The sequence below is a fragment of the Loxodonta africana genome, chromosome 6 (assembly GCF_030014295.1).
Source record: "Loxodonta africana isolate mLoxAfr1 chromosome 6, mLoxAfr1.hap2, whole genome shotgun sequence".
In the NCBI taxonomy this organism is placed as follows: Eukaryota; Metazoa; Chordata; class Mammalia; order Proboscidea; family Elephantidae; genus Loxodonta; species Loxodonta africana.
Window position 1 is genome coordinate 114,487,826 of NC_087347.1, and position 23,462 is coordinate 114,511,287.

The window sequence follows — 23,462 nt, forward strand, 5'->3', positions numbered from 1 at the left end:
TTCCTAACAAACCCCAAGCAGAAAAAATACAAAGAAAACACACCTACCTACATATCATAGTCAGATAACTTACATACAGAAAGAAAAAATCTTGAAAGTAGCTAGAGAGAATAAAGCAAAGTGGAGGAAAAAAAAAAAAACATGAATGACATCTGATTTCTCCTTAGAAATTATAAAGAACAGACGACAATGGGACATCTTAAAAGAGTGGAAAGAAAAATAACTGTCAAGTCAGAGTTCTGCAGCAAAACTATCCCTCAAATACAAAGATAAAAATATTTTCAAGTACACAAATATGGACAATTTACAGCCAGCCAACCTGCACTACAAGAATTACTAAGGGAATTCCAGTTAAAAAGAAATGGCAACTCAGATCTACTGAAACAAATGAAGAGCACCAAGAATGATAAATACGTGGGTAAACAAATAAGACTATACACACATCTTTTCTTCTAGTCTCTTTATTTCTAAGAAATACATACAACCGTTTAAATAAAAAATTACAACTGTACTGTTGGGTTTAAGGGTACAGAGTAAAAAAAAAGATAATGGCACCAAAGACAGGTAAGGCAGGATAATAAATGAAATACACTGTTGCAAAATTGATATATTTTACCTGAAGGAATTCAATGTTAAATCTAAGTTAAAGGTGTATATTGTAACTTGTAAGGTAATCATCAAAAATAAAGATTAAAAAATTTTTTTAAATATTTTAGCTAGAAAGGTAAGAGAGGAATTAAAACATAATGCTAACAATGTATTAAATTAGCACAAAAAAGGCAGGAAATAAAGCATAGAGAAACATGGAGACAAAAACAGATAAATAGAAAACAAATAGCAAAATGGTACATCTTAATACTATCACATCAATAATTAAATTAAAAATCAATGTACTTAAAAACCAAACAAAATATCTCATGGGATGTGGTTTATTGGTTTGGAGGTTTAGGGTCATGGTCTCATGGGACATCCCAGTTAATTGGCCTAACATCATGTTTAGTGTTTCTGTTCTACCTCCTAGTTCACCACGTAGTGCCTGGGGTCTTAAAAGCTTGCAAGTGGCCACCCAAAGTACAACAATTGGTCTCTACTCATCTGGAACAACAGAGGAAAGAGTCGGAATAGGAAAAGGAAATGGAATATGTGGATGACTGCCTCCATGAACAACTGCCTTCTTTATCATGAGACCAGAAGAAACTGATAGTGCCCAGCTATCACTACTGAACGTTTAGATCAAAGACTTTGTAGAAGGCTCCGGCCCTCAGCCCAGGAAGTCAGTGCCATCTACAGCACACAGGAACAGCTAATTTCGAGGCTTTCTGGAGAGATGCAAAGTCCCCTTCCTTTAGACAAATGAGCATCCCAAAAGGTATGGGCTACCTGACCATTATGGCACCAAGAAACCTCTTGTATATGAGAAGTAACTTTCTCCTTGGTTCAAGATTTTGGATGATCCAATTTTCAACAGAAATCTTCTTCAAATCAGTTTCATTTAGGCTTTTTGGCGTGAAGTGTAATAATGCAGACGGTGAGTCTTTAGAGAAGGATGAGCTCCTGAACAACTTACTTACTATGGGAGTAGATATTGACATGGTGAAGAAACAACAGCCTGGAGTTTTTAATAGGATGGTTATTAATGAGCAGTACCTGAAGATGTTCCTTTTGTCCAAAGGAGCTAGCAAAGAAGTGATTCCTAGCATCATATCAAGATATCCACGAGCCATAACTTGGACATCTGAAAGCCTTTCAAAATGATGGGATCTGTGGAGGAAGATTATGGCATCAGATCTTGAAACTGTAAATATTTTGGAGCATTCTCCAGAATCCTTTTTTCAGTCCAATAACAATCTAAACTTAGAGAATAATATAAAGTTCCTCTACTCAGTTGGACTGACCCATAAATGCCTTTGTCGATTGTTGACTAATGCTCCACGTACCTTCTCCAATAGTCTTGATTTGAATAACCAGATGGTTGAATTTTTACAAGCAGTCCGTTTGTCCTTGGGCCACAAAGATCCTGCAGATTTTGTCAGAAAGGTAATTTTAAAAAATCCTTTTATCTTAATTCAGAGCACCAAACGAGTGAAAACTAACATTGAGTTTTTACAATCACCTTCCAACTTGAACAATGAGAAGCTGTGGCTCTGATATGTGGCCCAGGAGCTGAAATTCTAGACCTTTCCAATGACTATGCCAAAAGAAACTACACAAATATCAAAGAGAAGCTGTGTTCTCGTGGGTGTACCGAAGAAGAGGTGCAGAAGTTTGTCTTAAGCTATCCAGATATGATCTTCTTGGCCAAAGAAAAGTTTAATGACAAAATAGACTGCCTCATACAAGAAAAAATTAACATTTCACAAATAACTGAAAGTCCTCGGGTTCTGGATTCAAGCCTAAGCAGTTTAAAAACTAGAATCAAAGAATTGATAAATGCTGGCTATAACTTGAATACATTCAGTATCACTGCTCTGTCTTGGAGTCTAAAAAGATATAAAGCTAAATTGAAATAGTTAAATGGATAGAACAATGGGAATTAAAAAAAATCTTTTAGTGTAGTCATATCATTTCATGTTGAATTTGGGCCTTTCATCAAGGAGAGATACATGGTCTGTGGCTAACGATCTAAGAATATGGCTTTCATGTGAAAAACCTGACTATAGGCTCCTTCCCTGTTAGACTGTAATGCCCCATACCTCACACCCAGAAGTATGGCCTAGTGGAGATCTAGGGGAAAATCTGTTGGTGGCAGAACCCTAGCCATAAACTTTGGTAATAGATGTTACACAGCCTGGAAAAGCCTGGCACAAGTAAGGTAGGACAGCTGGATTGCATTATTAGATTTTGAGGAGAGATCATAGCAGAAATCCAGTTGCCCAACATTAGAGAGGGACAGGATGAGCTGTGACTCTTCATTGGCCTCTAGGGATCATCTCTGGAAGGACTGGTTCCTGGGTCTGAACAGCCATCGAGTGACTTTTGAGACTGGCGTTCTTAACTGGCCAAGATTCCCTGGGCTTAGGCGTTCATTCATTCCTTAGTTTATTCCCCATTAACTCGGAAACTGGTGCAGGACTGAGCTATGGCATCAGTTCTGAGAACCTGAAGAAGACATTCACTGTGAATGTCATAACCAGGCCATCTCTATCTTAACTATTTTCCTGTTTTTGGTACTCCCCAAAATGATGTTATTGCCTCTTCACTTTCTTCTGCTCTTTCCAAGATAACTGTTCTCCATCCCTTTGCCTTCACACCCCCGCCCAATTCACAGAGGTTGTTAGTGGAATAAAATAAATAAAACTAAAACAAAACAAAAAAAAAAGACTTTATAGAAGAATCCTGACCAAAAGGGAGGAAACATGAAACAGAATGTCAATTGTCATGGAGTCCAGACTTTTTGGAGCTAGTGAGGCTGGATGAACCCTGAGACTACTGCCCTGAGGTAATCTTTAACCGTGAAACCATGAACCAAAAATATCCCTCTCAAAGCCTTTTTTAAACCCAACAGGCGTATAGCTTAACTTGCAAAGAATTTCTACCATGAGCACTGTGCTCTTCTAAAAAACTAACTACATGGAATCAAATTGTTAACAGCAACTCAAAAGTCAGATAGGAAGCTTAGGGGGAAACAAGTTTATGTCAATAGGGAAGGAACATATTGGAAAGGGGTGGGTGAGATTATGTAGTTAATGTCACTGTATTGCACATGGAGAAACTGCTGAGTTGGTGTATGTTTTGCTGTGTATATTTTCAACAATAATTAAAACAAAAAAAATCAATGTACTTTTACAAAAAAGCACAGGAGTAAAAGCTCCATGACCTTGATTTGGTAATGGTTTCTTAGATATGACACCAAAAGCACAAGCAACAAAAAAAACTGGATAAACTAGACTTCATCAAAATTAAAAACCTTTGTGCTTCAAAGGGCGCCATCAAGAAAGTGAAAAAATAATTCACCGAATGTGAGAAAATATTTGCAAATCATGTATCTGACATGGAACTTGTACCTAGAATATATAAAGAACTCTTACAGTTCAATAATAAAAGGAAAATAACCCAATTAAAAGATTGACAAAGGATCCAAACAGACATTTTTTTAAACATATACAAACAGCTATTAAGCGCATAAAAAGATGTTCAATATCATTAGTCATCAGGAAAACACAAATAAAAACCACAATGAGATACTATTTCATACCAACTAGAATGGCTACAATAAAAAAGACAGGTAGTAACAAGTTTTGATGTGGATATGGAGAAATTAAAACACTCATAAACTGCTGATGGAAATGTAAAATGGTGTAGCCATTTTGGGAAACACTGTTAGTTCCTCAAAAGGTTAAACATACAGTTAAAATTTGGCCCAGCAATTCCACTCCTATACCCAAGAGAAATGAAACCATATGTCCACATAAAAAGTAGTACACATTCATAGCAGAATTATTCATAACAGCCAAAGAACAGAAACAACCTAAATATCCACCACCTGATAAATATATAAATAAAATGTGATATATCCATTCAACAGAGTATTACTTGGCAATAAAAAGGAATGATGTGCTGATACATACTACATGGATGGCCTTTGAAAACATTATGCTAAGTGAAAGAAGTCAGTTACAAAAGGTCACATATTATACAATTCCATTTAAACAAAATGTCCAGAATAGGTAAAACTACAGAGATAGAAAGTAGACTAGTGGTTGCCATGGGAAGGAGAGCAGAAAGGATAAGGGAGAGAGTCATTAAGGGGTTGGGTGAGTGCTAGCTAAAGGGTACGGGGTTTCTCTGTTTGGAGTGATGAGAATGTTCAAAAATAGGTTGTGATGATGGCGTTACAGCCCTGTCAATACACTAAAAACCACTGAATTGTACTCTTTAAATCAGTGAATGTTATGGTATATGAATTATATCTCAGTGAAGCTGGTACCTAAATAAATAAATTATACTTAACACTCCAAACAAAAGAGACTGTCAGACTAGATATAAAAGCAAGAACCATGCTATCTGTAAGACATGCACTATAAATACAAAAATACAAATAGGTTGGAAGTAAAAGGATGAATACAGATATGTTACCAATAGTAACCAAAAGAAACTGCAGTAGCTATATATACTATCAGACAATTAGACTTTGTCTTAGTTATCTAGTGCTGGTACAACAACCATACCACAAGTGGACAGCTTTATCAAATAGAAGTTTATTTTCTCACTGCCTAGAAGGCGAGAAGTCTGAATTCAGGGCACCACCTCCAGGGGAAGACTTTCTCTCTCTTTTGGTTCTGGAGGAAAGTCCTTGTCATCAATCTTCCTCTGGTCCAGGAGCTTCTCAGCGCAGGGATCCCGGGTACAAAGGGCACACTCTGCTCCCAGTGCTGCTTTCTTGGTGGTATGAGGTCTCCTGTCTCTGTTTGCTTCTCTCTTTTGAATTTCAAAAGAGGCTGACTTAAGATACAATCTAACCTTGTAGATTGAGTCCTGCCTCATTAACATAACTGCTGCTAATCCCATCTCATTAACATCATAGATATATGATTTACAACACATGGGAAAATTACATTAGGTGACAAAATGGTGGATAGTTACACAATACTGGGAATCATGGACTAGCCAAGTTGACAAATATTTTGGGGGGACACAATTCATCCATGACAGACTTCAAGACCAGAAATACTACAAAAGACAGAAAATGATACATCTATAATGATAAAAGAGTGAACACATCAGGAATACATAAAAATCATAAATGTATATGCACTTAACAGAGCCCCAAAATAGGAGATGTAAAAATTGACAGAACTGAATGAGAAATAAATAAATTCACAATTGGAGATTTTAACACACCTTCCTCAACTGATACAACTAGATAAAAAATCATAAAGATATAAAAAAATATAAATGACACAATCACCCGCTTTAGCCTCATCTACATTTATAAAACTCTACACCGAACATTAAGAGTGCATAGTTTTTTCAAGTGCAAACAGAATGTTCACCAAGATAAACCGTACCCTAGGGCATACAACAAGTTCCAATAAATTTCAAAAGATGAAAAATTTTTAGAGTATGTTCTCTAAACACAGCAAAATTAAATTATAATCAGTAATAGATTATCTGAAAAAGTTCCAAATACCTGGAAATTAAATAACATACTTCTACCCATGGGTCAATGAAGAAATCACAGAAGAAATGCTCAACATTCATGTAACAGAACAAAAGCAGGTCTCAGACATATTTATATATAGCTTTAAACGCTCACGTTAGAAAATAATGGCTTAAAAAATGGGGACCTAACTTTCCACTAAAAAAAAATGAGCAAATTATCCCAGAGATATAGGGAAAGGAAAATTATAAACAACAGAAATCAATAAAAACAGATTTCAAAAGCCAAAAGTTTGTTTTTGAACAGATTAACGAAACTGATAAACTGCTAGCAAGATGGAAGAAGAAAAAAAAAAAGGCAAACACAAAGTACCAACATAATTATAGAATGAAAGAGGAATATCCCCTACACACTCAAGTAGACATCAAAAGAATAAGAAAATACATAAACAACTTAATGAAAATAAATGGCATTTAAATGAAATGGACAAATTCCTTGAAAAACAAAACAGAACTGATAAAGCAAAATACAAAATTGATAGTCCTACAATCTACTGAAGAAATGGAATTTGTTATCAGAAACCTACCCACAAAGCAAATTCCAAGCCCAGGTGGCTTCACTATTGAATTCCAACATGCATTTGAGGAAAGATCCCAATTTTACATAATCTTTCAGAAAATGGGGGAGAAAGAAACACTGCCAAACTTATTTTGAGGCCACTGTAACCCTGACACCAAAACCTAACAAAGACATCACAAGAAAATTAGAGAACAATCTCTTTCATGAACAGAAGCGAAAATCTTTAACAAAATATTAGCAAATAGAATCCAACCACGTATAAAAATCACAACACATCATTACCAAGTAGAATTTATCCCTGGAATACAAGGTTGGTTTAACATTTAAAAACCAACCAACATAACTCATCATATTCACAGAATAAAAATGAAAAAACACGATTTTCTCAATAGATGTAAAATAAGATTTGACAATTAAACACCCATTTACAATTAAAGAAAAAAAAAGCTTTCAGCAAACAAAGAATAGGAAAGAATTTCCTCAGTCTGATAAAGGGCATCTATAGAACACTGACAATTAATTCAATATTGAAATATTGAACATGTACCTCTCCCCACCGGCATCCCAAGACTGGAAAGCAAAGGCGTTTACTCTCAGCATGTCTATTCAAGAACCTGGTTAGTACAAGAATAAGAAATGAAAGAAAAATGGAAAAGAAAGTAAAACTGTTCCTATTTATAGATGTGATTATTAACATAGAAAATGCAAAAGTATTAACAAAAAAAGGCTATGAATAATGAGTAAATTTAGTAAGCTCTTAGGAGACAAATAAACAAAATTTTATTATATTTCTACACGCTAGCAGAGAACAATTAGAAATAAAATTTTAAAATAATTCCATTTACAATTATATCATACAATATAAAATACCTACTAGTAAATGTACAAAAGTTATACAAGACTTCTATACTAACAACTATAAAACATTGCTGAGAGAAATTAAAGATGACCTAAAGAAATGGAGAGGTGTACCATGTTCATGATAGAAGTTTCAAGATTGTTAAAATGTCACTTCTCCCCAAAGTAATCTATAAATTCAGTACAATCACAATTATAATCCCAGCATGATCATAATCTTTTTTATAGAAATTGATAGATTTATTCTAAAATTCATATGGAAACAAAGGACCTAGAGGAGGCAAAACAATCTTGGGCAAACAACAAAATCTACAGGATTTATACTCACTGACTTCAGGATTACTATAAAACTATATGGTGGCTCTCAATTTGGGGCAATTTTGTCTCCCAGGGAACATGTGCCAATGTCTGGAGACATTTTTTTGCTTATCACAACTAACTAAGAGGCTGCTGCTGGCATCTAGTAGGTAGAGAATAGAGATACTGCTAAATGTTTTACAATGTACAGGACAGCCACCTCTACAATAAATCCAGCCCAAATATCAATAGTTTCACAGTCAAGAAACCCTAAGCTAACCTTATAATCAAGACAATGTGGTATTGACACAAGGATAGGCAAACAGATTAAAGAACAGGATACTGAATCCAGAAGTAGACTCCCTAGATCAAACGTTTGACAAAGGCACCATAGCAATTCAATGGGGAAAGAATTGTTCTCAAGAAACAGTGCTACAACAAAATATCCCTATGCAAATAATGGAACCATGCACAAATTTTAGTTCAAGATGAATCACAGACCTAAATAAAAGGAAAATAAAGAAAACATAAAAAGGGCTTAAAAGAGAATAAAAAAACAAAACTACAACTCAATAAAAAGACAACCAAACTTTTAAAATGGGCAAAGAACCTGAACACACGTTTCACAAAGGCAGACATACAAATGGCTAAAAAGTGTTCAAATCAATATTCATTAGAAACATAAATTACAACCACAATGAGAAATACAAACTAAAACTACAAACTACATATTTATTAAAATTTACAAGACCAATAACAACCAATTGTTGATGAGAACGTAGAGCAACTCAAACCTCATATACTGCTGGTTGGTGCGTAAAATGGTACAAATAGCTTTACACTTAATATAAAACCCAGTAATTCCACTCCTAAGTACTTATCTGAAAAAAATAAAAATATATGTCCACAAAAGCCTCACGGAAGAATGTTCAGTATTACTCATAATAGACAATAACTGAATACATCCCTAATGTCTGCCGACAACTAAAACTGTGACAAATTCATACAACAGAATGTTACTCAGCAATAAAAAGAAATGAAACACTGATACAACAACCTAGAAGAATCTCAAGAACAGAAGGTGAGTAAAAGCCAGGCACAAAGAGTACATAATGTATGATTCCATATGTATGAAATCCTAGAGCAGGCAAAAGTCATCTATGCTTTGGAAAAGGAAAAAAAGGAACAGCAGGTTGCTGGGGGGAACTGGGGTAAGGAACACGAGGGATAACTAGAAAGGGTCACTAGGGACCTTTCCGGTGATGGAAATATCCTGTATCTTGATAGGAGTGTGTTACATGGATATAGCCATTTCTCAAAATTAAGCTGTTTAGTTTTGTGCTCACAATGTATGTAAATTTTATTTTAAAAAACTGTAAAACAAAAATCTAGTGGGGGTAGGGAGTGGGGAGAGGTATTAATGAAACAAGAATCCTGTTGCCAGCGAGTTGATTCTGACTCATAGTGACCCTACTGGACAAAGGAGAACTGCCCCACAGGGAATGAGTGGGTTGGTGGATTTGAACTGCCGACCTTTTGGTTTGCACCCAAACTCTTAACCACTGTGCCACATGGGATAGCAAAATATTGTTTAAACCAGGTTATTGGTACATAGAAGTTTATTATTCTAATTTGTTCACTTTGTATATATTTGAAATTCTATTATTAAAGATTCTTTAAAGAAATCATTTCTCTTCATTTCCCCTCAGTGGAGGAGAGCAATTGATAATCACTGTCTTTCAAAAGGAGTCCCTGGTGGTGTAAATGGTTAACACATTTGGCCGCTAACCAAACAGGTGGAAGTTCAAGTCCATTTGGAGGCACAAGGGAAGAAAGAGCTGGCAAACTACTTCCCAAAAAATCCACCATTGAAAACCCTGTGGAGGACAGTTCTACTCTGACAGACATGAGTCAGAATCAACTCTATAGAAATGGGTTCAAGCCCTTAACGTAAGTTAAAATCTCTTAAGGCCTTCTCTAGACTTTGTTTTGTATGCTGAATAATCCCTGTCCTTTACACTTTAATATTTTCATCATAGTCACGGCTAACCTTGAAATCTGTTGTTTTCCATATCTCTTCTATTCACCTTGGGTGGCACAAACAGTGAAGTGTTCCACTACTAGCTGAAAGGCTGGCATTCTGAACTCACCCAGATGTGTCTCAGAAGATAGGCCTGGCAATCTGCCTTCCAAAAGGGTGCATGCTTGAAAACCCTATGGAACAAATCTACTCTGCACACATGTGGAGGCCATGAGTAAGAAATGACTCAAGAGCAACTAATAACCAAAAACCAAAACCAAACCTGTGGCCGTCGAGTCAATTCCCACTCAGTGGCTGTATGGGACAGAGCAGAACTGCCCCATTGGGCTTCCAAGGCTGTAATCCTTACAGAAGCAGACTGCCACATCTTTCTCCTGAGGAGCAGCTAGCTAGTGAGTGAGTTTGAACTGCAGACCTTTTAGTTAGTAGCCAAGCACTTAACTACTGTGCCACCAAGGCTTCCTAACAACAGCAGTAGGGAGAAAAAAGTTAAAGGAAGCTAACACTTCTTTAGCCCCTACTACATGGGCAAGGGTTAAGCACTCGCCTGCTAACCAAAAGGTTGATAGTTGGAACCCAGGCCTGGCGATCTGCTCCTGTAAAGATCTCAGCCAAGAAAACCCTATGGAGCACAGTACTACTCTGTCACATCGACTCCATGACAACCACCACCACCACATGCCTGGCAGTATGCTACCTATTTTAAATACATTTTTGCTGTTGGCTGCTATTAAGTTGGCCCCCAACCCATGGCGACCCCATGTGTTACATTAAAAACTTAAATCCCAAAGTAGAATTTAGCATCTAAAATTTTAATCTCATTTGTTTACTTCTTTATTACTTCTCTCCTTCACTAGAATTTACATTCTATGGCAACAGGGATCTTATTTTGTTTGCCATTTCCTCACACGTGGCACACAGCAGATGGTACTTGGTACTTAGTAAATACTTTTAATAAAGGAATAGACTATCAGAGCTCACAAGTACCCTGTATAGCTCTCTTTTTGGTAGTGCAAATCAATTCCCACTCTAACTATATCCAGCTTATTTTGCCGGCATCCAAAGCAATTATTGCTATGGAATTGTCTCAAGAAGTGGAACAGAAGAATGTTTGAGAACTTTGCATTTTCTCTTTATTCAAAAATGTAAATATAAAAATATTTAAAAATGGTAAATCAATTTGCTTGTATATTTTAATAAATCTTTAAATCATGTGTGATTTCTATACATAGTGTTACTTTTTCTGATCATATTCTAATGCATAAAAAAGAAAAACCTAAAGCCTTTTGGATAGTCTCAAATTCTGTTAGCATCACCATAAAGCTGAAAAACCCTAAGAAGCAAATATTGAGAATGGAGAGTTCCTTACAGAGGGGTAAACTGCAGAACTAATAACAGACTCATAAAAAAAAAACAATGATCAATTTTACTTCAAAGAAATGTATCTAACAAACTAAGCATCTACATAAATTTAAGACCAAAATGTTATTTAGTTTTCTTCAGTGAAACACAGAAAGCCTAGGTTTGTTCTCAGAGAACATTCTTCATTAAACACTTGGGGTATAGGTTATGAATAAAACCATCAATATCATGGATTAGAACTAGAGTTCTACCTCAATTCTGAAGAACAAATTTTCCATTTTCAAATATTCTCAAATTCATTTAAGGATAAAAAAGGGGAACGGGACAAATATTACGTGTTATCATAAAATACAAAAACAGAGTAAAATAGCTGCTAACTACAGCAGGTCAATTTCTAAGACCAAGATATTTCCTTATTCCATTAAACCTATTCCTATTGAGTCAATTTGGAGTCATAGCAACCCTATGGGACCAAGTAGAACTGCACCATAGTTTCCAAGGAGCTCCTGGTTGATTCGAACTGCCGAACTTTTGGTTAGCAGCCGTAGCTGTTAACCACTACACCACCAGCGCTTCCTCATTACGTAAGCAAAATACCCAGCCCAAGAAGTTGGTAACTGCAATATTTTTCTGACAACTAAAAAACTGAAAAAAGATTTTCTAAGATTCTAAGGGAGAAGGCCAGAAAGAAGTGAACATTCAGAGAAGCAGGGAAATAAAATCACTCACAAAGAACGGTATTATACAAATTTTATTATTTAAAAAACATTTCACAAAAGTCTTACATATATTGTTTGCCACAGATTCAGGTCCAAGTACTTCCAGATACTACTGGGTAATATTTACAGATTATACATAACTTAAAAAACATTTAATTCAAATGTCCCAAATGCAGTAAAGGGCTTAAAAAGAGAGGTTTCAAAGTCAAAATTCATTTAGACACATCGGCAAATAGATCTGACCTTTTCAAGTGGCTTTCCCAAAGAGTTTCCAATCAGTTTCCAGTCATTCAAGACTTCTTCAACTTTTGAAATAAACCTAGGAAGGAGGAAAAAACTTTCTAATTATGTAACATAGCACATCTTTTCCTATTACTATACAATTTCTTATAAAAGGAATTTTTTTATTTAAACATTTTGATCAGAGAAGGTTTATTAAGTTTAGTATTGTTAGTCTAATTTACGGATGTGCAATAAAAGCAGAAAATAATCTTCTTTAGCCCAAGAATTCTTAGATTTTGACTTAAGTCTATCGCTTATCCAACATTCTGCCTTCTCTAAATATAAATTGAGAATAAATAAAATCTGTCTAAATGAGATTAAAATTAATATAACAAATTTGGCACAGAAGTAAAAACTGACAGTTTAAAAGGATACTATTAAAGATAACTACGAAACCGAAAAAACCTCCCACCTCAAAGTAACTGACTTACTCAAAGCAACTTTTCTATTAAATGTATTTAGGAATTCCCTGATTTGCTCCCCCTTCCAAAAAAATAAATAAATAAAATTATTTGGGAACACTGCTCATTAAAATAAAACAAGCTTTAAGGGACAGCTGACAAATAGATCTGTCAACTATAAGGAACAATTAACAAACATTTAAGAACTATTCACTATCTAATCCCTAAATCTAACAATCAAGCTGACCTATTAAAAAAATAATTGAATTTTGACTAGTAACATGCTCAACATCAATAAAAGAGAACTGCCAAAATCTCAGTGGTAGTGGTCAATACATACTATAAAACACTTTGAGAAGACTTGTTATTACTCTAAGAAGCTGACTTCTTCTAAGTTAACAAGTATGATGCAATCTAATAACAACATTCCTTTCCTAAAACACCTAGGCAGTATTGCCAGAATATTAGAAAATTATATTCAAAGGCATTAGATTTTTCCTTCAGTGACATAAATATTTACATTTCTGCTGTAAAATAGTAATGATGGTAATGATAAATTCGAGTTTATGATTCAACTGAACTTGCTAATTAATTCCTCATTAAAATTAAAGACAGTACTAATATACCAATTCACTTTTTGGGGGGTTCAATCAAATGACAATCATTAATGTTGAAAATGGGTGCTCGGGATTTGTACCAGGTATGCAAGGCTGGTTTAATATCAGAAAAGCCATTAATGTAATCCACCATATAAATAAAACAAAAGACAAAAACCACATGATCTTATCAATTGATGCAGAAAAGGCATTTGACAAAGTCCAACACCGATTCATGATAAAAACTCTCACCAAAATAGGAATTGAAGGAAAATTCCTCAACATAACAAAGGGCATCTTTTTATACAAAGCCAACAGCCAACATCACCCTAAATGGAGAAAGCCTGAAAGCATTTCCCTTGAGAACGGGAACCAGACAAGGATGCCCTTTATCACCGCTCTTATTCAACATTGTGCTAGAGGCCCTAGCTCTTATTCAACATTGTGCTAGAGGCCCTAGCCAGAACAATTCGGCTAGACAAAGAAATAAAGGGCATCCGGATTGGCAAGGAGGAAGTAAAATTATCTCTATTTGCAGATGACATGATCTTATACACAGAAAACCCTAAGGAATCCTCCAGAAAACTACTGAAACTAATGGAAGAGTTTGGCAGAGTCTCAGGTTATAAGATAAACATACAAAAATCACTTGGATTCCTCTACATCAACAAAAAGAACATGAAAGAGGAAATCACCAAATCAATACCATTCACAGTAGCCCCCAAGATGATAAAATACTTAGGAATAAATCTTACCAGAGATGTAAAAGACCTACACAAAGAAAATTACAAAGTACTAGTGCAAGAAACTAAAAAGGACCTACATAAGTGGAAAAACATACCTTGCTCATGGATAGGAAGACTTAACATGGTAAAAATGTCTATTCTACCAAAAGCCATCTATATATACAATGCACTTCCGATCCAAATTCCAATGACATTTCTTAATGTAATGGAGAAACAAATCACCAACTTCATATGAAACAGAAAGAAGCCCCGGATAAGTAAAGCATTACTGAAAAAGAAGAAGAAAGTGGGAGGCCTCACTCTAACTAATTTTAGAACATATTATACAGCCACAGTAGTCAAAACAGCCTGGTACTGGTACAACAACAGGCACATAGACCAATGGAACAGAATTGAGAACCCAGATATAAATCCATCCACATATGAGCAGCTGATATTTGACAAAGGCCCAGTGTCAGTTAATTGGGGAAAAGATAGCCTTTTTAACAAATGATGCTGGCATAACTGGATATCCATTTGCAAAAAAATGAAACAGGACCCATACCTCACACCATGCACAAAAACTAACTCCAAGTGGATCAAAGACCTAAACATAAAGACTAAAACGATAAAGATCGTGGAAGAAAAAATAGGGACAACGTTAGGAGCCCTAATAAAAGGCATAAACAGAATACAAAACATTACCAAAAATGACGAAGAGAAACCCGATAACTGGGAGCTCCTAAAAATCAAACACCTATGCTCATCTAAAGACTTCACCAAAAGAGTAAAAAGACCACCTACAGATTGGGAAAGAATTTTCAGCTATGACATCTCGGACCAGTGCCTGATCTCTAAAATCCGTATGATTCTGTTAAAATTCAACCACAAGAAGACAAACAACCCAATCAAAAAGTGGGCAAAGGATATGAACGTGCACTTCACTAAAGAAGATATTCGGGCAGCTAACAGATACATGAGAAAATGCTCTCGATCATTAGCCATTAGAGAAATGCAAATTAAAACTATGATGAGATCCCATCTCACTCCAACAAGGCTGGCATTAATCTAAAAAACACAAAATAATAAATGCTGGAGAGGCTGCGGAGAGATTGGAACTCTTATACACTGCTGGTGGGAATGTCAAATGGTACAACCACTTTGGAAATCTGGCGTTTTCTTAAAACGTTAGAAATACAACTACCATACAACTCAGAAATCCCACTCCTCGGAATATACCCTAGAGAAATAAGAGCCTTTACACGAACAGATATATGCACACCCATGTTTACTGCAGCTCTGTTTACAATAGCAAAAAGCTGGAAGCAAACAAGGTGTCCATCAACAGATGAATGGTTAAATAAATTATGGTATATTCACACAGGGGAATACTACACATTGATAAAGAACAGTGACGAATCTGTGAAACATTTCATAACATGGAGGAACCTGGAAGGCATTATGCTGAGCGAAATTAGTCAGAGGCAAAAGGACAAATATTGTATAAGACCACTACTATAAGATCTTGAGAAATACTATAAACTGAGAAGGACACATACTTTTGTGGTTACAAGGGGGGGAGGGAGGGAGGGTGGGAGAGGGTTATTTACTGATTAATTAGTAGATAAGAACTACTTTAGGTGAAGGGAAGGACAATACTCAATACACAGGTCAGCTCAACTGGACTGGACCAAAAGCAAAGAAGTTTCCGGGATAAACTGAATGCTTCGAAGGTCAGTGGAGCAAGGACGGGGGTTTGGGGACTATGGCTTAAGGGGACTTCTAAGTCAATTGGCAAAATAATTCTATTATGAAAACACTCTGCATCCCACTTTGAAGTGTGGCGTCTGGGGTCTTAAATGCTAACAAGCAGCCATCTAAGATGCATCAATTGGTCTCAACCCACCTGGAGCAAAGGAGAATGAAGATCACCAAGGTCACACGATAACTACGAGCCCAAGAGACAGAAAGGGCCACATGAACCAGAGACTTACATCATCCTCAGACCAGAAGAACTAGATGGTGCCCGGCCACAACCGATGACTGCCCTCACAGGGAGCACAACAGAGAACCCCTGAGTGAGCAGGAGAACAGTGGGATGCAGACCCCAGATTCTCATAAAAAGACCAGACTTAATGGTCTGACTGAGACTAGAAGAATCCTGGCGGTCATGGTCCCCAAACCTTCTGTTGGCCCAGGACAGGAACCATTCCTGAAGACAACTCATCAGACATGGAAGGGACTGGACAATAGGTTGGAGAGAGATGCTGATGAAGAGTGAGCTACTTGTATCAGGTGGACACGAGACTGTGATGGCATCTCCTGTCTGGAGGGGAGATAGGAGGGTAGAGAGGGTTAGAAACTGGCAAAACCGTCACGAAAGGAGAGACTGGAAGGAGGGAGCGGGCTGACTCAGGGGAAGAGTAAGTGGGAGTATGGAGTAAGGTGTATATAAGCTTATATGTGACAGACTGACTTGAATTGTAAACTTCCACTTAAAGCACAATAAAAATTATTTAAAAAAAAAAAGAAAATGGGTGCTCTAGAAACAAGTCAACATGTTTACAAAAGAAAAATAAAAAATTTAAAATATATCCATATGTGAGCAAAAATTTACCTGTGAAATGTACACTGCATTTATAGAGGTTAAAAAACTAGGAGCTACCTTAATTTTAGAACTGCAGCAAACAGTTGTAAATTAATGGTATATTCATTCAATGGATTAATATAAACCCATTACAAACTGTATTTTGAACAATATTCTACCATGAGATACTACCACCGTAATAAAAATAACACAGCGTTCACATTAAAAGAATATCTTCAAGTATTTATTGTAGGAATTCTAACAGTACTACCTAAAAGAAAAAATTTGAACTCTATTCTGTACGTATTGAGATTTGATGAAAAATTTAGTAACTTTTCCCCTAAAAGCTCTCCAGATCTTAGCTGAACAGTCATTTTCTCTAACTCCTTATTCTGTATTAGATTCCTTTGTTATATGCTATTATAAGAAAAACCCAGTTTCTTTCCCTTCCAAGCTCTTATTTCAACTTGTAATTAGACTCATTTGTATCATTATTTCGTTCATGTCTGTCTCTTCCACTGGACTGTACTCATATGAGCAAGAACCATCTCTGTTTTCAGTAATCACTACATCTCTAGTGTCCTGATTGTGCCTGACACACAGGCATTCAATAAATTTTTCAGTGTGTAAATGATAAAGAGTTATGGACCTTAAACCAAAAATACCCCCTAAAGTCTTCTTTAAACCAAACAATAGTTCAGCTTAATTAGTAAAGAATGATTGCCTTGAGCAGTGGGCTCTTTTAAAGAACTATCTACATGGGATCAAACCAACAATAGCAACTCAAAAGGTTAGACAGGAACTTACAGGGCAGTGAGTGAGTTTACATTAATGGAGGAACAACAATCCAGAGAAAAGAGGGTAGTCAATATCACTGAATTGTACGGGTAGAAACTGTTGGACTGGTGTATGTTCTGCTGCGTATATTTTCAACAAAAAATAATATTATTTTTCAAATGTACCTTCTGGCTTTTATTAGTGAACCACCAGGCCTCAAGCAGGGCAGTCAGGCTAACTGACAGCCATGTCTTGCCAGGGGAACAGCCAAGATCATCATGAGCAGAAATGATAGAAATTAAGAATTCAGAAAATAGGGGGCAACAGTGTTTGGCCCAAAACACTGGCCCAACAAAAGATTTGAAAAGAGAAAATAGCTTTGAATTTGTTTGTGTAAGAGCTTCCCTAAATGTAAAAACTTTATTAAAGTACGTTGCACAACATGAAAAAAAAAAAAGCTGTAGACTTCTACTTAGTTCTCTTAGTAGACTGTCATATGGCTCATGACATATTAACGAGAACTTTCATTCAAACATGAAGTTCAAGGTAAGAGACTCCAAAGTCTTAACATTTTTTCTCAAGAACTGTAAAACACTAGTTTTACTCTAGAAGAATATAAAAGCCAAAAAGCAGATTTCTGACTTTGAGACAATTCTGGTAACTGTGTAAACAAGAATTTCTGTACAAGGAACTAAAGGATTTAACATTCCACTTCAGGACAATCTAAATATTTAGCTAAGGGAAAGTAGCCATTTTCCATTAAATACCTTGATATTTCCTCCATTACCAACCTCCAAAACTCCAGTTACCTTTTTCTGACTACCTTCAAGACACTGAAATATTGTTTCAAACCTGACAGGTCTAAAACAAACTCTATTTGCCACTTACTTACCTTCATTCTTTCAGGCAAGAAACTGCAGCTCCATGTTTGAGTCTTCCCACTCTTCCATCCAGCTTATCTATCTAAATTTTCTTTGAAATGTCTTATAATCCTTTTACCCTCCCTTTCTCTCCAATCCCCAAATCACCATCCTAAATATGTGACAAGGTAAGTTACTTCCCTTCATGTTACATTATCTCCTGAAACAACTCTCATGATACTGCACTTAAAAAAGAAAAAAAAAAAAACCATTGCAAACAGTAGATTCTGACTCATAGCGACTCTACCTACAGGAAAGGGTAGAACTGCCCCACAGGGTTTCCAAGGACCAGCTGGTGGATTCAAACTGTGGAACTTTTGGTTCCACACTATCACTTAGCCACTCTAAAATCTATCATGGGGCTCTCGATACATAGTAAAAGACTTCTATTTCTTCATGAAATCCCAAAGGTTCATTTTCATCTATGGGCTCCCTGCTTATGACAGTCCCTTCTCACATCTAACCAACCACTTGGCATTTTCAAGGCCTAGTTCATTTCCTATTTTTTCTATGCAAATATCTCTGACAACTGTAATTTATACAATCTCATCCTTATTTAAACTTCTACTATTTTTATAGTTAGTATCACTTGGCTTACAACTTATTTGCTGGTGGGTTTTTTCACTTTTAAACATATGGATCAAGTTGTGTTTTTCCCCCCTTAAAGTAGTTCTGGACACACAGTATGTGCTCAATAAAGCCTTGCCAGTGTGGTTATGTCTTATTGAGTTTTCTTTTTTGGTGCAAGTGGGGTACTAAGATCTTTTATATTTTCCTATGCGATCTAATGACATTAAGTCCAAAAATTTCCTCTCCCATATCAGGAAGATTATAAAATGTTTCCACAAGCTAATATAAACTTTCACACCCAGAAAACCAAAGGGTTTCTGTGACACCAAATAGGAAAGCTTCTCCATCTAAGCCTTCACTCCCCCACAAACCTGGCTTGCAACTAATTTCAGTGATACAAGTTTCACACAGACAGTTGTTTAATGGAGTTTGATAGGCACAAGAAGCCTGGGCACTTACCCAGTGAAATATAACAACTTGAAATAAAGCGTTCCAAAGCCATATGCAGCCTTTTTTTTTCTTTAATTAAAAATGTTATTTTAAAAGACAGGATGGAGATGGTGGGAGTGTGGCAGACGGACAATCATCAACACTCTGAAGAAAGAGCTTCTCCTAAAACGGTTATGCCAGTGTAAAGGGGGATAAAAAGCATCTGCGAAGTTCACTGCTTACGCTAAAGCTAACCGAGTAAATTTAAAAGGAAATGGAACAGGAAACAAGGAATAGCCTCGGAAATTGTTTTTGCGGGTGGACAACAAGGAGTCTCAAAAGTCTAGGAAATGGAGAAAACAGTCTGAGAATAGAGGAAATAAAACTTTTTCTGAGAGCCCGAGTCTCCGGGGTTTGTCAGACGGAGGCGGGCCGGGGCTTGTCAGACGCGAAGCGCGGAAGAGGCTTGAAGCTGGCTAGAGAAGGGAAGAAGCGGAGAACCAGGGGCTATAAGCGTCTTACTTTCCTCGCAGAAGTGGCACTGCATGGGGTGTATCTAGACTGGGGAAGAGGCTGGGGGACGCTGGGGCCCGGAGTGCTCGTGCCAGTGATGTGACTCACTTACCTTTCCCACTCCGAAGCAGTGGTGAAGTCCGTCATCTCAAATACCTCGCACTCGGGCTGCAGGAAGGGGAAAGAGAGAAAGAAAGAGATTGAACCCGGGGCGCTGATTCGGAGGGGAGACGAACATGGATAGAGGCAGAAGTAGCGAAAAGCAGGAAGCAAACACCTCACCTCACTGTCGGCCGCCATCTTGAGGAGCGCCGGGCGCACGCTAGGGCTGCCGGGAAGGAGAGCCGCAGGGAGAGGGGAGGAGGAGGGCGGGGAAAAGCTGGCTCGGAGGCGGGGCCTCCGCGGAGACCCGCCCGTTATTAAGTCGTGGTTGCGAAAGTTGTCTCAGGGGGAAGATACAAGGTTAAAAAAAATGAGAATGCTTTTCGTTTTCCCAGGCAAGAAGAACTTCAGTCGGCCCTCAACTCTCTCTCCTCTAGCTGGTTTAATAACATTTGAAATTTTCCTGTAGAGAAATGAATTGGGACCGGGAAGAGGTAGGACAAGACCCTAAACTCTTGTTGGCCAAGATTGTATTAAAAAACCCAAAGAGCTGTGGTTTGTTTCCATTCAACCCCTACTTATTGGTTGCAAGACAATGAACTAGGTGCCCTAATATCACCCCATCCACACTCATGCACAAAGAACTTACGCAGTTTGTTCTTGAAATAGAATGATAATACTTCCGTTTTTTTTTTAGTTACTGGGAAGAGCAAACACACGTCCATGAACGCTTCACTTTTTAAGCCCTTAATTATTTAAGCCAGGGGGTGGGTACATGGCTATTTATTATACGGAGCCCTGGTGATACAGTGGTTAAACGTTCAAATGTTAACCAAAAGATCGGCAGTTCGAAGCCACCAGCCCCTCCTTGGAAACTGTGTGGGGGTAGTTCCACTCTGTCCCATAGGGTCGCTGTGAATCAGAAAGGACCCCAAAGCAAGGTTTTTTTTGTTTGTTTGTTTTGTTTTGTTAATTCTGCTTTTATTTGGGTTTAAAAATTTTCATAATTAAAAGTTTAAAATCAAATCTCATTTAATGAATTTTGCAACTCCGAGAGGGAATTTGGAGGTGGAGGACTAAGAAATGAAGTTTCGGCAATAAAAATACTTGATTTTAAAATAAGGGTAGAGATGTAAGAAATTTGTGATGTAGATAGAGCAGATGGGGAAACGAAAGATTAGACAGAAAATTTTGACCACAGATAGTTACCGTCAGTGTCAGGCATTGAATCCTTGGTCCTTGACGCCCCTTCCACTTTCAACCCACTACATTAGTGAGATGCTGTGGGTTATTACTGCAGCAACCTTTCCTAAGAGGACTCAACTTGTACCTTCATTCATTCGTAAGCATTTATTAAACATCTACTATAAACCAGTTGGGTCCCTGGGTGGTGCAACTTTCTAACCAAAAGTTTGGGAGAGACACCTCAGAAAAAAGGCCTGGTGATCTACTTCCAAAAAATCCCCCCAAAAAAACCCACTGCAGTCCAGTGGATTCCGACTCATAGCGACCCTAGAGGACAGAGTAGAACTGCCTGATAGAGTTGCCAAGGAGCACCTGGCGGATTCGCACTGCCGACCTCTTGGTTAGCAGCCATAGCACTCAACCAGCACACCACCAGGGTTTCCTCCAAAAAAAATCACCGATTGAAAATCCTATTGAATACAATTCTACTCGGACACGCAGAAGGTCATCAAGAGTCAGAACTGACTTGATGGCAACCGGTTAAGTCAATCACTATGGTAGGCTCTAGGGATTTGAATGTATATTGCAGAAACTGCCCCCGATGTCAAAGAACTTAGATTCTAGTGAACAAACTGAAAATTTTCTACACTAACAGAAAGGAGGAAACCCTGGTGGCTAGTGGTTAAGAGCTACGACTGCTAACCAAAGGGTCGGCAGTTCGAATCCAACTGGCTCTCCTTGGAAACTCTACGGGGCAGTTCTACTCTGTCTCATAGGGTCGCTATGAGTCGGAATCAAGTCGATGGCAACAGGTTTGTTTTTTTGTTTTGTTTTAACACAAAGGAGAGGAGCTACATGTGTCAGTATCATTGTTATAATATCTTATGTTGACTTTAAATAAGAAACAAATGCAAAAGGATTATAATGCTGAGCCTTAATCTGAGAAAAACTCCGTTTATTCATTCATTCTACAAATACTTATCAACTGCCTTCTATGTGGCAGGCACTCCAAAAGGCAAGGGTTGTACAGAAAAGGACCTTCCCACCTTCAAGCTTACTGTAAGCCAATAAACAAGAAATCAAACAAGCAGGTAATTATAGGATGGGGATCGTCATGAAGCACAAGAACAGGTCAATGGTTGCAATAGAGAATAAAAAGGAGAGGGGGCCCTCTCTAGAGCAGGTGGACAGGGAAAAATTCTCTAAGAAGGAGAAATTTAGGCTAAGATTCAGTCACCCATTCAGCATACATTTTGTATTATTGATTAATTGGATCTATGGAGTTCCTACAACGTTCCACACACTAGTCTTAAACAAACAAACAAAACTGCTGCCATTGAGTGAATTCCAACTCATAGTGATGCAATAGCACAGAGTAGAGCTGCCCAACAGGGTTTCTAAGACTGTAAATCTTCTCCCACGGAGTGGCTGGTAGATTGAAACTACCAATCTTTCGGTTAGCAGCCAAGCTGCTTAACCACTGTACCACCAGGGCTCCTTACACACTAGACTAGCACTAGGAATACCACAGTGAAAAAACAAAGTCACTGCCCTCACGGAGCTTACATTCTACTGATGTCTTAGGCTGGGTTCTCTAGAGAAGCAAAACCAGTACTGTTGTTGTGTTGTTAGGTGCCTTCGAGTCGGTTCCAACTCATAGCAACCCTATATACCACAGAACGAAACATTGCCTGGTCCTGTGCCACCCTCATGATTGTTGTTATGCTTGAACTCATTGTGGCAGCCACTGTGTCAATCCATCTCTTTGAGGGTCTTCACCTTTTTTCACTGACCCTGTACTTTAGCAAGCATGATGTGTCCTTCTCCAGGGACTGGTCCCTCCTGATAACATGTCCAAAGTAAGTGAGACGAAGTCTCACCATCCTCACTTCTAAGGAGTATTCTGGCTGTACTTCTTCCAAGACAGATTTGTTTGTACTTCTGGCAGTCCACCGTATATTCAGTATTCTTCACCAATACCGTAATTCAAAGGCATCAGTTCTTCTTCAGTCTTCCTTATTCGTCATTCAGCTTTGGCATGCATATGAGGCAATTGAAAACACCGTGGGTTGAGTCAGGCACATCTTAGTCCTCAAAGGGACATCTTTGCTTTTTTGCACTTTAAAGAGGTCTTTTGCAGCAGATTTGCCCAATGCAATGCATCATTTGATTTCCCGACTGATTTATATCAAGGAAATGGCTTGCACAGTTGTAGAGGCTGGAACTTCCCAAGTCCGTGGATCAGGCTGGAGGCTTCCTCTGATTCATGTACCCACAGGGGCTGGCAAATCCAAGATCAGCAGGTCAGACAGTAGGACTTTTGCTCACAGGATGTGAAGATTGACAAATCCCAAGATTGGCAGGCAAGACAGCAGGTAAGCTGCTAGCTCAAGTCCCAAGAACTGGAGGTCAGATGAAC

The 23,462-nt window shown here is 37.6% G+C and overlaps 1 protein-coding gene and 1 pseudogene across 4 annotated transcripts in view; one reads left to right on the top strand and one right to left on the bottom strand.

The window, feature by feature from the left end:
- The window catches only part of RAB3GAP1 (RAB3 GTPase activating protein catalytic subunit 1), a 114,152-nt gene extending 94,043 nt beyond the window's left edge, over positions 1-20,109 (bottom strand). The window contains exons 1-3 of one of the 4 annotated variants that reach the window (XM_003405864.4): positions 20,039-20,109; positions 19,869-19,924; positions 12,200-12,275 (exon numbers count right to left, since the gene is read on the bottom strand). In XM_003405864.4, coding sequence (XP_003405912.1) covers positions 12,200-12,275; positions 19,869-19,924; positions 20,039-20,056 — 150 coding nt within the window. In that variant the 5' untranslated portion in view covers positions 20,057-20,109. Of the gene's footprint in view, positions 1-1,647; positions 1,762-12,199; positions 12,276-19,868; positions 19,925-20,038 lie in introns of those variants that run through there. The other 3 variants (XM_023543007.2, XM_064287269.1, XM_064287268.1) reach the window with 3 other exon arrangements.
- LOC104845481 (transcription termination factor 1, mitochondrial-like) lies at positions 977-2,522 on the top strand (annotated as a pseudogene).
- Positions 20,110-23,462: the final 3,353 nt, after the last annotated feature.